We start from the raw sequence: 16,575 nt of genomic DNA, 5'->3' as shown, positions 1-16,575 counted from the left end.
TTAAAATGAAAGCAACAATGAGATGTCCCTTCACAAGATGGGTATAACAAAAACCTCCAGAAAATACCAAATGTTTGCAAAAATGTGGAGAAATCAGAACCCTCATACATTGCAGGTAGGAATGTAAAATGGTATAGCCACTGTTGAAAACAGTTTGGTAGTTTGTCAAAAAGATAAAACTAGAACCATCATATGCCCAGCAGTTCCACAGCTAGGCATATGCTGAAGAGTACTGAAAGCAGGTGTTCAAACAGAAACTTTTAAACAGATGTTCCCAGCAGTATAATAGCCTCAAACTGGAACCAACCCAGATGGCCATCAGGTGATGATGAATGGATAAACAGAACGTGGTGTTCTATTCTATACAATGGAATATTATTCAGTCATAAAAAGGAGTGTATATTCTATACAATGTATAGAATATACGTGTATATTCTATACAATGGAATATTATTCAGTCATAAAAAGGAGTGAAATACAGCCACATGCTACATGAATGAATCTTGTAAATATATTAAAAGTCTGTGGATGACATACTTTAAAATGGCTAACTTTGTGATGTGAATTTTACATTAATTAAAAAAAAAGCAACACTCCTAATAATTATTTCAATATTCATAAAATTAATTTCTGTATTAAAATGTCCATTAAAAATATTTTTGAACAAATACAAGAAAGCTCTGAGAGGAAAGAACTTCTTTTTATCATATAGCTATGCTATAATTTAAAATTATATTCATATTTTGATTCTACTCCATCAATTTATACCTATCTAGATCTTTTAAAAGTGCTTTTATTTTGTTATTTAAAAGCATTTGAATTATGTTTAGAATGGCAGTTTGGGAGCCTAGCGTTTAAAGCAGCAATATATCTAATGCTTCAGAGAAATCTAATATAATGTAATAGCAAAATGTCTGTTGATGAGTGAAATTATCATATAGTCAATTTAGTGTAGTATTCGAAGGATGCTGAAATAGTCCAATTTCCATTTGATACGTTCAAAAGATCCTTCTTGTCCCCAGTTGTTTGATAGTTACCTTGCCATCATTTTTGTTTTATGCCTGGTCTTGTAGTTTTACCAACAATTTCTCTTCTCTTCCTAAATACTGTTCAATAGAAACATAACATGATCCATATAAGTAACTTTAAATTTTCTGGTAGCCAGATTTAAAAAGTAAAAAGAAATAAGTGAAATTAACCTAAATAATATATCTTCTTAAGCTGTATTCAAAATATTAAAATATTATTTTAACGTATAATCAATATATTTTTTAAACTTTTAAAGTATTTTATATTCTTCCAAGTCTTCAAAAGCAATTGTGCAGTTTGCACTGACCTCCCATCTCAGTTCAGATTAGGCACACTTCAAGTGGTCAGTAACTACATGTGGTAATGACTACAGTACTTGACAGTGCAGGCTTAGATAACTAGCATATTGTGTCCAGGAGAGATGTACTTGCTGTTTCTGGAAATGGAAAGGAAACTTTTTCTCTTTTTTTGCCCCCAAACAGGTTAATTTCTCTTTATTAGCCAGCTTTTGACTTAATTGATACAAAGAGAAATCTTTGTGTTTCAGTAGGGTGAAGAAACTTAGAGTGAGTGTGGGTGTGACAAGTATGAGCAACAGTGCAGGAGGAAAGACTAGAATTCAGACCAAGGGAGTTTTGCCACAACATGATTGTGGTTAAGTCTAAGAGAGGATGGGGTAGCATGCAGAAGGAAGGCTCAGGGTTGGGAAAAAGGGCTATTTCTGGAATGATCGGTTTCTAAGTCATATGTTAAAAGTGCCTAGTTGGCTGTGGGACTTTCTTCTCAATCTTCACCATCTTCCATACCTGCCCTCATTAGATCGATATTAACAGTATAGAGTGGCTAAGAGTAGGCATGACCACTAGAATGCATAGTCCCTTGAACTGCTTTCTACATAATTCTTTATATATCTTACTTTCTTACCCCTTTCCCAAAAGAAAAATATGGGACAAACAGAGAATGGATATAGAAGTAAAATAGAAAATAAAGAGGAGAAAGGTAGGAAAGGAGAAAAATTGAGGAAACACACAAAAAATATACCAATATACCCCTAATAAATTATAAAGTACTGAGTGAAGTTTTTTTTTTTCCTCCAAGAGATGGAAAGTCTAGGTAAAGGTAGGGAAATGTGATGCAGAACAAAGGGACATATCCAAGAGAAAATACTTGCCTTAACCATTTTACTTAAAATTGCCTTACTTGCTTTCTTCATAGCTGTGCCACTGCATATGTTCTACTGGCTGAGGAAGAAGCAACAACTATTGTGGATGCTGAAAGGTTATTTAAACAGGCACTCAAGGCAGGAGAGACAATTTACAGGCGGTCACAGCAGTGCCAGCACCAAAGTCCTCAGCACGAAGCTCAACTGAGTAAGCAAATCTGAACTGATTTTACCTTTTAGCTCCTGAAATTGGCTCATTTATGTTTAAGACACAAACAACAATAAGTAAAAAAACAAAAACAAAAACACACACAAAAAAATCCTTACTATTTCGAGGTTAGCTTCTTTTCAGAAGAGATAGCTAATGTATTCATAATGTCTACAAGCCAGCAAGACAAATATGCATTAGCTAGAGAATGCTTACAGAAGGGAACAGATGTGCTCTGGTTATTGAGAGATGTGCTGCTCTTAGACTTAACAGTAATTTATTTCATGTGAAAACTGGGTTGGTCATTGGAGAAATACAGCTCAAAAATATTCAAGATTCAGGAGACCATTCTAGTAACGATAAGCAGGTATTACCTTTATCCTCACCCTTACCCCAAGCAATGGTGAAAGTACATCATTTGGTTTGCTCTTCAGACTGTATGTATCTCCACAGAGTGCCAGGGAGTCAGCCCTTTGGTATAAAAATTCAGCCTTACACTTGGCATTGATTCTTTCTTTGACTTTTCTCTATGATGTGTTTGAGAGCATATGGGCCAAAGCAACTGAAATTCTTTCCACTCTTAGGGATACTCTCTCAGCTGTGATTGAGATACTTCCACCAAAGATGTTAGAATCTGTAGTGCTGTTGCTTCCTGCTATTTTTTGTGGCCAGAGCATTTTAGTTTAATGATTTTGGCAGATTATGGGCAATAAATTGAAATATGTTTACATAATGTATTATCTGCTAGCAGTTAAGTTCTAAATCTTTTGTTTGTGGAAATCAAAATTTGGATAATGTTTTCTCTCCAAACTAAATATTGATGTGTACAGTATGTTTCGTTAATGTATGTTGTTATGGCATACAACTGTGGGAATATATAATTTTGCAGTCTGGAACTAATGAAACTACATCTGTGAAAAAGCCATGCCATTTGTCTTTGTATAATCTCAAATATGATTATGAGGTACTTACAGAAATATTTGTTAGCTCTTTCTAGAAATAGTTTTATAGTTTGTTAGTTACTAGCTGTTGAGCAAAAGTTCACTCTAGCCATGGAAATTTTGTTTTGAACATATTTTATCAGTTAAAACAATAGAGAATGTTAAAATAATAGGTTGTTTACGCAGAAACTCAATAGGTTAGATTTATTTTTTCTATTTAATGTATATATTTCTTCTATGTTAATATTAAAATATACTTGTCGAGTATACACAAATTAATTTATAATGTACTCAGATTACTTACTGTTAGAGGCAAAAGTAATTCTGTATATATAGAAAGATTTTAAGCTTTTACCATAAAAAACTTCACACATACACAAAAATAGCATAATGAACTCTCATTCAATGTTCATCACCCAAATTCAATAATCATTCCATTTGGAAACAATTTAATTTTAATTGAAGCTTCCAGGGTAAGCCAATAAAATTAATGGATAATATGTTAATGAAATAGTAGGTCATAATACAAAGTGATAGCTGTGTCATTTTTTTTTTTTAATAGGAAGAGATACGAATGTACTGGTATATATTAAAAGAAGATTAGCAATGTGTGCAAGAAAATTAGGAAGAATAAGAGAAGCAGTAAAAATAATGAGAGATGTAAGTAAATTTGATGATTGGATATTTATAATTTTTCCTTGAAAAACTGAAAATGTGGTTTAAGTTGCCAGTTATTTTAATGCAAAATCATTATTTTTTAAATGGTAGTCTTTATAACAAGATATTTATTTAATATACGTACATTTCTTAAGGGTTGAGTCTTCACAGTTTTGTTAAGACACTAAAGAATTTCTACTTTAATGAATCAGATTCAGCTCTGTTGAGTTGCTTTGCTATAATTTTAATCTTTTTTTTCCTTTTAATGTACAGCTGATGAAAGAATTTCCTCCTCTTACCATGTTGAACATCCATGAGAATCTCCTAGAATCACTTTTAGAATTACAGGCCTATGCAGATGTTCAGGCAGTCCTAGCAAAATATGATGGTGAGTGATAATTGACTTAGTTGATAGCATGGTTAAAATATTTTTTCAATTATGTAATCATAAATATGATTCTGTTCTGGTATTTCTTTGATTTTCTCTTCCTATTCTAAACAGTCAGTATTTAGAATCCATGGATACAGTTATATTAAGTACTTTCTTTATCAGGACTTTTGGGAGCAAAAGCCTGCAGGGAGGAACTTTTCTTCTGTAAAGATTTATTCATTTGTTTATTCAGCACCCAATAGGAGTGAGGCACTTGGAATACAGTGGTGAATGAGAAGACATGGACTTAGTCCTTGTAGGATTTACAGTTTAGCAAAGGAACATACAGACAAATGAATAGTAGTTGTATTGAAGCATAGTGTGTTAGGTGAGATAATTGGAAAAGTATGGGGTGCCATAGACATAGGATGGTGCCTTATTTGTTTTGGACTATCAGAGACCGTTAACAAGTTGCATGAGTAATTCAGAATAACATTTTTAAAATGCTTTTTGATTACAAAGTGTAATTTATTTCATATCTGTATAATACTCTTGTGAAGTGGTAGGACAAGTTTTGTTTTTTTTTTTGCTTTTGTTCGTGAAACAAGGAAACTGTAGAGTTGAAGAAGGTAAGTAATTGGGTAAGGTCTCCCAGCCAGTAAGTGGTAAGCCTGCACTTAAATCCAGGTGTTCCATTTCTTTGTTTACTAGTCTTCCAATACTAAAAAGTCAGTATGTATTGGCTATTTATTATTATACTAAACAGTGACAGTTCACCACAAATGGAGTTGGGAGAATTTTTAAGAAGCATAGCATAATGTTTCTGGTCATATCTTTTACTGTAACAGAGCATGTACAAGTCACTTATTCATCCTTGTTCTGTTATAAGTTCCTATCCATTAGTTTGGGAATCCCCATGACTTGGAAAGTTTGAAATGTGTTACCCTTGGAAAGAGAAATTTATTTCTTTGAAACATCTGGAATTCTTAGGAAGTGCTTCACAATAGTGTAGGCTCATGAAGAAATTTGTGAGAAATTCTTTCCATATGTAATTTATTGGGTACATGGCCTGCTTATGATATTTACATGACCAAGCTTAGGAACCAAATACTAAAAATCAGATAGGACCTGATTCATTCAAAATAAAACTAACAACTTAGATATGCTTCTGTGTTTTCAGTTGATTTTATGATTCTGGAGTTTTTACTGTTCTAGAATCTTGTAGAAGTTAAAAGCAAATTTCTTTCTTTCTTTCTTTTTTTAATGTTTATTAATTTTTGAGAGAGGGAGAGTGCAAGCCGGGGAGAGGCAGAGATTGAGGCAACAGAATTGGAAGCAGGCTCTAGGCTCTGAGCTGTCAAGCCTGATGCAGGGCTTGAATTCACAAGCCATGAGATCATGACCTGAGCCAAAGCTGGACGCTCAACCAACTGAGCTACCCAGGCACTCTACAGATTTATTTCTTTAGTTCTCTATTTGCTGGTATAATTCTGGAATCTAAAACTCAAGGTCCTCGGGGCGCCTGGGTGGCTCAGTCGGTTAAGCGTCTGACTTCAGCTCAGGTCACAATCTCGCGGTCTGTGAGTTCGAGCCCCGCGTTGCGCTCTGGGCTGATGGCTCAGAGCCTGGAGCCTGCTTCGGATTCTGTGTCTACCTCTCTCTCTGCCCCTCCCCCGTTCATGCTCTGTCTCTCTCTCTCAAAAATAAAAAAAACAAAAACAAAAAAACGCTAAAAAAATTTAAAACAAATTAAAATAAAATAAAATAAAACTCAAGGTCCTCAAGTCCTACTTCCCTGATAACATTATTGTGTGCATTCTTTTTTTTTTTTTTATAAAAAAAATTTTTTTTTCAACGTTTATTTATTTTTGGGACAGAGAGAGACAGAGCATGAACGGGGGAGGGGCAGAGAGAGAGGGAGACACAGAATCGGAAACAGGCTCCAGGCTCTGAGCCATCAGCCCAGAGCCCGACGCGGGGCTCGAACTCCCGGACCGTGAGATCGTGACCTGGCTGAAGTCGGACGCTTAACCGACTGCGCCACCCAGGCGCCCGTGTGCATTCTTTAAGAAAGGATTTATATAACTAATTATATTATAATTCCTGATTAATTTTTTTAATTTTTTTAAAAAGTCATTTAAGAAAATGTAGAAAATACAGAAATATTGTAAGGAGAAAGAATTAAAATCATCTGTTGTATTACCTGGATTTAACTACTATTAAGTATTTCTATTTTTTTAATCTTAGTTTTTCTCTGTGAAAGGTGGAATTTTCAGTATTTCCAGCTATAACTAAATGTTTTTCCCTGAATACTCCTATGTAAGCATAGCATAAACATTTGTTGAGTGCTTTTCACCATTGTATGAGGGCTTTCACAGACATAATTTAATTTACTCTCTGCCAGAAAAGTATTACTTCTCTATTCTGAGAAGAGAAAACTAAGGTTAAAGGTTAAAGAAGTTGCTACTAGTTCAAGGATGCATAGCTAGTAAATACTAGAATCAGGATTAAAACTCAGGTCTGCGTGTCTAACTACATGTCCACATGCTTCTACTACTGTGTTGCATCTGTTGATTTTGTATCATGAATTATTCTTATTAAAAATGTCTTAAGATATGTTTTGTAATTCTTACCTGAGTTGAAAATTACAATTACAGATATAAGCCTTCCAAAGTCAGCAGCAATCTGTTACACAGCAGCACTATTGAAGACAAGGACTGTTTCAGATAAGTAAGTAATGAAAACTACAGTAATTTAGAAAGACTGCTAAACTCAACATGGGTTTCTCCTGCTGTCTGAAAGTTTACTTTATGCCACCTCGCTTTTGCAAGAGACCTGCATTAATATATGTGTTCACTAACCGAAAGAAATCCAAACAGGATTCTCACTTTCATGAAAAGTTAATTGCTTCTTCACTTTATGCCATTCCAGCTTAAGGAAAGGTTTGATAGAAACACTCACAGATAGCAGGGGAAACTGTGTTATGTTTTTCACCACCGACTTTATAAATTTTTTTTTTCAGCGTTTTTATTTATTTTTGGGACAGAGAGAGACAGAGCATGAACGAGGGAGGGGCAGAGAGAGAGGGAGACACAGAATCGGAAACAGATTCACCACCGACTTTAAACAATGCTTTTTCCTCTCTACTTCCTTTTGAATAACCCTTGATCTTGTGAGGCTTCTTACTAGTGTAGTGGAAAAAGCAAGGTTTTTAGAGCTATACTAATCCTGGATTCCAATTCAAAGTCTACTGCATACCAGCTGTGGAACTTTGGGCATGTTAATCAGTTTGAGTCTCTTCCTCTCTGTAAAGTGAGAATAAAGCATGGGTGTGTGAGGATTGTGTGTGTTAAATGCTTAAAGCAATGCTAGAAAGTACAGAGAGTAGCTATAATGGTACTGATAAGGTGTGTGGTGGGGAAATAGTTTCATACTATCTGTTCTGAGATTATAATTTCAAGTTATTCTGTTTATCTTTATCCTTTGGGCTGCCCTTAATGAATTTCTCTTTATTCCACAGATAAAATTTTCAGAAACCAACCAAATGGCAACCATTTTTTTCACCTTAGATTACTATGCCTTGATATAAATTAGAATGGAATATTACTCTTTCCTCTCAGTGAAAATTTAATAACAATGTACTTCCATTTCATGAGACTCTCTGGATGTCCCTGTGTAGCATTTTATATCTACTGCCTTTCCCAGAGTGTGCCTTCAATGGACTTCGAAGGCTTTCCTTACCTAAATTTGAGGATTTCCATTGCTTATGCTGCTTTTCTTTATATGTTAAACTAAATAAAGGCTTTACTTTCACGTTTACTAGTTATTTGGCTTTGTCTTTGGCCATCACCAGAAACCCCTGATTCAGGAAGTTAGATTATGATCAAAATCATGGATTTTTACATTCATTTGTTCATTTTGTGGTTTTCTTATAGATTCTGTCCTGAAACAGCCTCCAGAAGAGGGCTAAGCATGGCAGAAATTAATGCTGTGGAAGCAATTCATAGAGCTGTGGAATTTAATCCTCATGTTCCAAAAGTGAGAAATTTTATGATGAAACTACTACTTTTATTTAAGTTTATCAAATTCATGAAAGTATGTAGACCAAATTTGGGTCTCCATAATTTGAGTCAGAATTGTTTTAGTCTGTTATATTTTGATAGTCACTATAAGGGGGATGTTAAAAGGCATTTAGCAAGGTGAATAGGAGCAGGAGTTCACTCTAGGCTTTGTAATTGCTTTCAAAATAAAATTTGAAATGTATTCACCTAGCTGTTCCTTTTACTTTAGTTATAGAGAAGAAATAAAATGGCATGGTCTTAATAAAAGATCATTCATTTTTCAGATCATTAAATCAAATTTCCTGTTACTGTAAAAGCTTTTTACTTCTAGACAGATGCCTGGGTTTTTGAACTAGGGATAGACAAAGACTGAAGACAAATAGATTAAAATAATCAATGTTAGGAAACAGATGTGGAAGTTCCCAGAAAAACTGCTGAGTTGATGTTTATTTAGTCCCAGATGAAACTATACCCATCTCGTTTGTCTTTATATTATACACCTTGCAGACATACAGATTATTGGTTAATCTTTGTGTCTTATCACTCGAGATTAAATTTGGGGTTTTAAAAGCAATGCTCCATGTTAGGAACTATAGAATATTCAAGAATATATGCATCTGTTACCAAATGTAATTATAACTGTTGATTCCAGTATAATGTACGTTAATGGAATTTGGAAGCAAGTAAACATTAAAGAGATTAATCTCTAAAAGATAATCTCCAAGAAATTGAAGTTGTAAGTCTCTTAGAGTAAGTATAGAGTTAAGAAAATTACTGAAATTTAAGAATGACAGTCAACAAATATTCATACCATTCTCTTATTAAGTGACACTGGTCCCATAAATTTAAATTTTATTTTTAATTGTATTACATATATATCAAAGTGTAAAAAGCAGAAATGTGGATCTTAATGATTTATTATAAAGCAAATGAGTGAAAACTACCATTGAGGTCAAGAACCACCTTGCCATCCCCCAGAAACTATGCTTCCTTCCCTCCTGCTTAAAGGTAACCACTGTTGTGACCTTAATTATGTTCACTTTCTTCTTTTCTTATGTTTTTGGCCTGTACTTTTCATTGTTGGCTTTATAAAATAAGTTAGGAGTGGTCTCTGTGTTTTTAAATTCTCTGGAATAGTTTGTGTAAAATTAGAATTATTTCTGTCTTAAATAATCGAGAGAATTTGTTGATAGAGCCATCTGATTCTGGAGTTTCCTTTGTGGGAAGGATTTTCATTACAAATTTCATTTCTTTAATAGGTGAATTATAAATTTAGTTTCTGTATTTCATAACTATTCAAATTTCCTCATTCTTCTTGTGTTGGTTTTTGTTAAGTTGTATTTTTCTAGGAATTTATTTCATTAGAATTTATTGGCATAAAGATTTCATAAAATCCTTTTATTATCTTGTTAATGTTTGCAGGATCAGTTGTGATATCTACTATTTAGTTCCTAACACTGGCTACCATTTTTTTTTCTTGACCATATTCCCCAGCGATCTATGAATTTTATTAGTCTCTGCAAAGAACCAAGCTCTGGCTTTGACAATCTGCTCTACTGTTTATTTTCTGGTTCATTCATTTCTGCTCTTTATGGCCTTTCTTCAACTTACTTTGGCTCTATTTTATTATTTTTTATTTCCTGTATCTTTATATAGGTACTTAAGTTAACTCATTAGTTTCAGTCTTTCTTCCTTCTAATATATTTGTTCAAGTCTATAAACCTCTAAGTACAATTTTAACTGCATACTATAGTAATATTTTGTGTATAATTTAATTCAACATATTTTCTAATTTCCATCTTGATTTCCTCTTTGATTTAGAGATACATTTAGTCCAATTGGCTATTTCTTAATTTCCAAACATGCGAAGATTATCTTTTTATCAATGATTTCTAGCATGATTGCATTATGTCCAGAGAATATACTCTGTATGATTTCACTCCTTTGAAACATTTGTCAGTTCTTGAATTTCTGTTTATTTTTCACATCTCCTTTGCTATTTATAGTTTCTAATTCTCTGCCAAAATTTAAAGTATAGTCTTTTATCTCTGTGAAAATAGTTTAAAGTAGTTATCTTAAAGTCTTTTTCTGATAATCCCCATATCTGGAACTTCTGTGTCTGTTTCTATAATGTGTTTTTTTTTTTTTTCTGCTACATTATGTTCTTCTTGTCTTCTCTGATGCCTGATTTTCTTTGACTATGTATCTGATATTTTACCTGAAAAAATTGCAGAAATAACTTGAAACCTCAGATAACAATATCTTCCTTCGGAGAGGATTTTATTTGCTCTTAGATGCCTAGGAGAAGCAATTAGCAGGACAGAATCACCTTAATTCAGTTTCAGGGATTGATATTTTCTGGTCTACCTAGATGACTAGAAACTGGGCTGTAGCCCATGAAAGTTTGGGTTTGTATCTGGTTCACCCCTATTCCTAGGATGCAGCCGTTCTGGATGCCAATCCAACCCTGAGCGTTTTACCAGGGCCTTCACTCTTGACATACCTTGAACTCCTGACTTTTGTTCCTTTAGCCTTATAAAACGGGCAGAAAGTTTGAACAGCCTCTTTGCCATCTTGTCCAAAATTGGCAAACGTCTCTATGGTAAAAGAAGCCCCAAATGTGGTTTACTTCTCCAATTTTTGCCTTCTTTAGACTGTGGGCTGCTAATTCCTTACCCTTTGTGAATTCTCTGATGCATTTGATTGGATTTTTTAAAATATTTTGTTCAGCTTTTCTAGTTGTCTGAGAGGGTTGATTTGAATTACCCAGTGTTCCATTACTGGAAGCAGAGGTCTGAAAATAACTCCAAATGAAATGCTCTGTTCTCTCATGTTGCAGAGTGGTTAAGAGCATGGATTCTGCAACTAAACTGCCTACGTTTGAATTCTGGCTCCACTACTTCCTAGCTGTATAACCTTGGACAAGTTACTTAGCTTCTCTTGAGTGACCTCATGTGTAAAATGGGAATAATATTTCTTATCCCTCAGAGTTATTAATTGAGATTAGATGAGTTCATATCCTTCAAGAGCTTAGAAGAAGGCCTGACACACAGTCAACGTTTCAGAAGTGATTTGTATCATTATTATCCAGGATGGGATGGAAATCTTCCTGTGTGAGAAGATAAGCAATTGTTATTAACCGAACTATTCAAATTAAATACATCACTAAGATGTCTAAAATTTTTATTTAATTCTCACTAAGAATAACAAAATATGGACCATGTATACCCTGTAGTTGTGGACTTGGTTTCTGTTTCACAAATCCTCTCATACAAAGTGTATTCTCAGCAGTAACAATTCTGATGATGTGCATTGTGCATTGGTCTTCAAAACTACTGATGGAGGCACTTGGGTACAAGGGAGGGTAGTAGAAATCCTAGGCATTGCCCTAATTAAATTAAATTGTTGGATAGATAATATATCCAGATTGAATCTGCTCTAGATAATCTATAATGCTTTTAGAGGATACTTTTTTTTTTTTTATCTTGAACACACACACAAGAAATTAAAGAAGACCTAAATAAATGGAGATATGTTCCATGTTTGTGGATTAGAAGACTCAGTATTGTTAAGACCACAGTTGTCTCCAAATTGATCTATGGATTCAATCTAATTCCTATTAAAATCTTATCAGGCTTGTTTGTAGAAATTCACAAACTCATCCTAAAATTGATATGAAAATTCAAAAGACCTAAAATAGCCAAAACAATTTTGAGAAAGGAGAACAAAGTTGGAATTCACCCAAATTTATCCAATTTTAAGACATTCAGGGGCGCCTGGGTGGCGCAGTCAGTTAAGCGTCCGACTTCAGCCAGGTCACGATCTCGCGGTCCGGGAGTTCGAGCCCCGTGTCGGGCTCTGTGCTGCCAGCTCAGAGCCTGGAGCCTGTTTCCGATTCTGTGTCTCCCTCTCTCTCTGCCCCTCCCCCGTTCATGCTCTGTCTCTCTCTGTCCCAAAAATAAATAAACGTTGAAAAAAAAAAATTAAAAAAAAAAAAAAGACATTCAAAAAAATTTTTTTAATGTTTATTTATTTCTGAGAGAGAGACAGAGCACGAGCAGGGGAGGGGCAGAGAGAGAGGGAGACACAGAATCGGAAGCAGGCTCCAGGCTCTGAGCTGTCAGCATAGAGCCAGAGGCAGGGCTTGAACTCGTGAATTGTAAGATCATGACCTGAGCTGAAGTTGGACCCCCAACCCAGGTGCCCCAATTTTAAGACATTTTTAAAGCTACAGTAATTAAAATAGTATAATATTGGCATAAATATTGAAATGTAGGTCAATAGAAGACAATAGAGAATCCTGAAACAAACTCACATAATGATCAGTTGATTTTCAACGAGAGTTCCCAAGCAATTCAGTGGGAAAGGATAGTATTTTCTATGGTGCTGGAACAATCAATATGGAGAAAAAAAAGGACCCAGACCCTTCCTTCATACCAAATATAAAAAGGAACTCAATATGGATCATAGATCTAAATATAAGAGGTAAAATTATAAAACTTCGAGCTTTGTGACCTTAGGTTAGGCAAAGATTTCTTCAAAATCATGCTCCATAAAAGAAAAAATTGATAAATTGGACTTCTTAAAACATTTGCTCTTCAAAAGACATCATTAAGAAAATGGAAAGCCAAAGACTGGGGGAAAACATTTGCAAGTCATATACTGTTGAAGTTCTGTATCCAGAACTCAGAAAGAACTCTTACAACTCAATAAGAGGACAAAAAACTTATTTAAAACATGAGTAAAGGGGAAAAAAATGGGTAAAGGATTGAAGAGTCACTTCACCAAAGAAGATATATGTATAGCTAATAATCACATCAGAAGATAGCATCATGGGTCATTGGGGAAATGCAAATTAAAAGCACAATATGGTACTACTTTATACCCACTCAAATGGCTATACTCACAAAGACCAACAAAATCAACTGTTGGCAAGAATATGGAGAAACTGTGTACATTCCTGCTAGGTATATAAAATAGTATAGCTACTTTGGAAACAATTTTGCAGTTAAACATACACTTGCCATATGACCCATCCATTTCATTCCTAGGTATCTACCCAAGAGAAAGGAAAACCTAGGTCTACACAAAGACTTGTGTGCAAGTGTTAATCGTAGTATTATGCACAATAGCCAAAAACATGAAACAGTCAAACACAAGTAAATGAACAAGTAAATTGTAGTATCTCCATGTAATGGAACACTTCTTAGTACTAAAAAGGAGCAAACTATAAGTACATATAACAACATAGATGGACCTCAAGTGCTTCATGCTAAGTGAAAGAAACCAGACACAAAAGACAACATATATGATTTCATTAATATGAAATTTCTCAAGCAGGGAAGACTGTAGACAGAAAAGCAGATCAGTGTTTCCCTGGAGCTGAAGTAGAAGTATGGATTGACTGCACACAGACATGAGGAAACTTTTGGTGGTGATGATTGCACAACCATACAAAGTTACTGAAAATCTTTGAACTGTATACTTACAATGATGAATTTTGTGTCTCAATAAAACTACAATGTATAACTTAAATATAACCATATTCAACTAGTATATATTGTGTATATACTTTAACCTTTAAAAAAATTTTTTTCAATGTTTATTTATTTTTGAGAGAGAGAAAGAGAGAAACAGAGTGCAAGTGGGGAAGGGATAGAGAGGGAGACACAGAACCTGAAGCAGGCTCCAGGCTCTGAGCTGTCAGCACAGACCCCGACGTGGGGCTTGAACTTATGAATGACAAGATCTTGACCCGAGCTGAAGTCAGCTGCTTAACCGACTGAGCCACCCAGATGCCCCTATACTTTAACATTAAGTCATTTTTATCTGTAGGTAGAAATTTACACATGTCCCCTCAACTAAATGTCAAAGCCAACTCTATCAAAATATCCAACTATCTCACGGTTCAGGAGTTCGAGCCCCGCATCAGGCTGTGTGCTGACATTGTGGAACCTCCTTGAGATTCTCTCTCTCTCTCTCTCTCTCTCTCTCTCTCTCTCTCATACCCCTCCCCTGCTCACACTGTCCTGTCTCTCTCAAAATAAATAAATAAATGGGGCGCCTGGGTGGCTCAGTCCGTTAGGTGCCCGACTTCAGCTCAGGTCATGATCTCATGGTTCGTGAGTTCAAGCCCCACACTGGGCTCTGTGCTGGCAGCTCAGAGCCTGGAGCCTGCTTCGGATTCTGTGTCTCCCTCTCTCTCTGCCCTTCCCCCACTCACACTCTGTCTCCCTCCATCTCTCAAAAATGAATACACGTTAAAAATTTTTTTTTTTTAATTTTTTTTTTCAACGTTTTTATTTATTTTTGGGACAGAGAGAGACAGAGCATGAACGGGGGAGGGGCAGAGAGAGAGGGAGACACAGAATCGGAAACAGGCTCCAGGCTCTGAGCCATCAGCCCAGAGCCCGACGCGGGGCTCGAACTCACGGACCGCGAGATCGTGACCTGGCTGAAGTCGGACGCTTAACCGACTGCGCCACCCAGGCGCCCCCACGTTAAAAATTTTTAAAAAATAAATAAACTTAAAAAAAATCCACCTAAGTAGAGTGGTGCTATAACCTTACATTACTGTTTGTGGATATACACTTTAACCTGGATATTTTCAAACAGGATAATTATTATTTTTTTTAGAGAAATTTTAAGGACCAACAACTTGGATAATATCCCACTTAAATAACATTAGTATTATATGAACTAGAAGAGCTCTGGTATTTAAGGCTGTTTTTGTGAGGGATTTACAAGTTACGAAGTATGTACAGATTCAGATTTTCTTCCACCCCCACTTATGCTCTCTATCCCTGCCTCTCAGCCTGAAGCCAAGAAAAAATAAAGGCTTTAGAAATTTTCTTCCTCGGGGCACCTGGGTGGCTCGGTCGGTTAAGCCTCAGACTTCGGCTCGGTCATCATCTCGTGGTCCGTGAGTTCGAGCCCCGTGTCGGGCTCTGTGCTGACAGCTCAGAGCCTGGAGCCTGTTTCAGATTCTGTGTCTCCCTCTCTCTGACCCTCCCCCGTTCATGCTCTGTCTCTCTCTGTCTCAAAAAAATAAATAAACATTTAAAAAAAATTTTTTTTAATTTTTCTTCCTCAAACTTAAGCTGTGGGTTGTAATAACTTATTTACCCTAATGAACAATGACCTGTAAGTAACTAAGTTAATTAATTAATTAATTAATCTTTTATTCTTAAAAATTTGTTATGCAAATTTGCCAAATGTTATATGACTTTTACCAGTAAGATGACATAGGATGAAGCTGTTTTAGCAGGAAAGATTTTTGGGCAACTTTCCACAGAACTACAACAGAAATGACTATAGGTCTCGGACTGTGCAGTTTGTTAAAGCTGGAAACTATTAGAAACGCAGTAGAAAGAGATCACATAAATCTCTTCAGGCTATGCATTTGCTTTAGATATCTCATTAATATTGATTGTACAGATTTTTTTAATCTACTGAATGAATTTCTGTGTACAGTAACTATGATAGTAATAGCAAAAAATTAAAACAATGTGTTTTCATGGTTTTGACTTGTTCTTTATTACTTAGCTATGGTTTTGGTTCAAAATTTTTTTTAGTTACCAAACAAGAAAAAGATTGTGTATCTTTCAGCTATTATAGAAATTGTCAAGGGCACTCCGGTGGCTCAGTCAATGAAGTGTCTGACTTCAGCTCGGGTTATGATCTCATGGTCTGTGAGTTCAAGCCCTGTGTCGGGCTCTGTGCTAACAGCTTAGAGCCTGGAGTCTGCTTCGGTTTCTGTGTCTCCCTCTCTCTTTTCCTCCCTACCTTGCACTCTGTGTCTCTCTCTCTCTCTCAAAAAATAAATAAACATTAAAAAAAAGAAAAAAGAAAATGTCAGGCTTTTTTTTCTTTTTTTAAGGATGGAACATGTTTCATACCTTCTGATTATTCATGATAGCCCCAAACTGGAAACAACCCAGATGTGCATTAACAAGTAAATGGATAAATTGTGATATATTTATTCACTGGGATACTTTTCAGCAACAAAAAGAAAGAACTGATACAAGTAAACTATGGATAAACTCAAGAATATAATGTGTACAAAAGAGTACATACTGAATGATTCCACTTATGTGGTGTCGAAATATGATCTGGGCTGGTAGATATTAGAACAGTTGTTGCTTCAG

General features: G+C 35.3%; 1 protein-coding gene across 3 annotated transcripts in view; it reads left to right on the top strand.

The window, feature by feature from the left end:
- Positions 1 to 16,575, top strand: part of ST7L (suppression of tumorigenicity 7 like) — an 82,122-nt gene that overhangs the window by 25,478 nt on the left and 40,069 nt on the right. For all 3 annotated transcript variants that reach the window (XM_043575858.1, XM_043575857.1, XM_043575856.1), the window contains exons 7-11: positions 2,245 to 2,399; positions 3,903 to 4,000; positions 4,271 to 4,385; positions 7,025 to 7,097; positions 8,303 to 8,405. In XM_043575858.1, the coding sequence (XP_043431793.1) occupies positions 2,245 to 2,399; positions 3,903 to 4,000; positions 4,271 to 4,385; positions 7,025 to 7,097; positions 8,303 to 8,405 (544 nt within the window). The remainder of the gene's footprint in view (positions 1 to 2,244; positions 2,400 to 3,902; positions 4,001 to 4,270; positions 4,386 to 7,024; positions 7,098 to 8,302; positions 8,406 to 16,575) is intronic.

The sequence above is a fragment of the Prionailurus bengalensis genome, chromosome C1 (assembly GCF_016509475.1).
Source record: "Prionailurus bengalensis isolate Pbe53 chromosome C1, Fcat_Pben_1.1_paternal_pri, whole genome shotgun sequence".
Classification (NCBI taxonomy): domain Eukaryota; kingdom Metazoa; phylum Chordata; class Mammalia; order Carnivora; family Felidae; genus Prionailurus; species Prionailurus bengalensis.
Note: the sequence above shows the minus strand (reverse complement) of the source record. Positions and strands in the feature narration are given on the sequence as shown.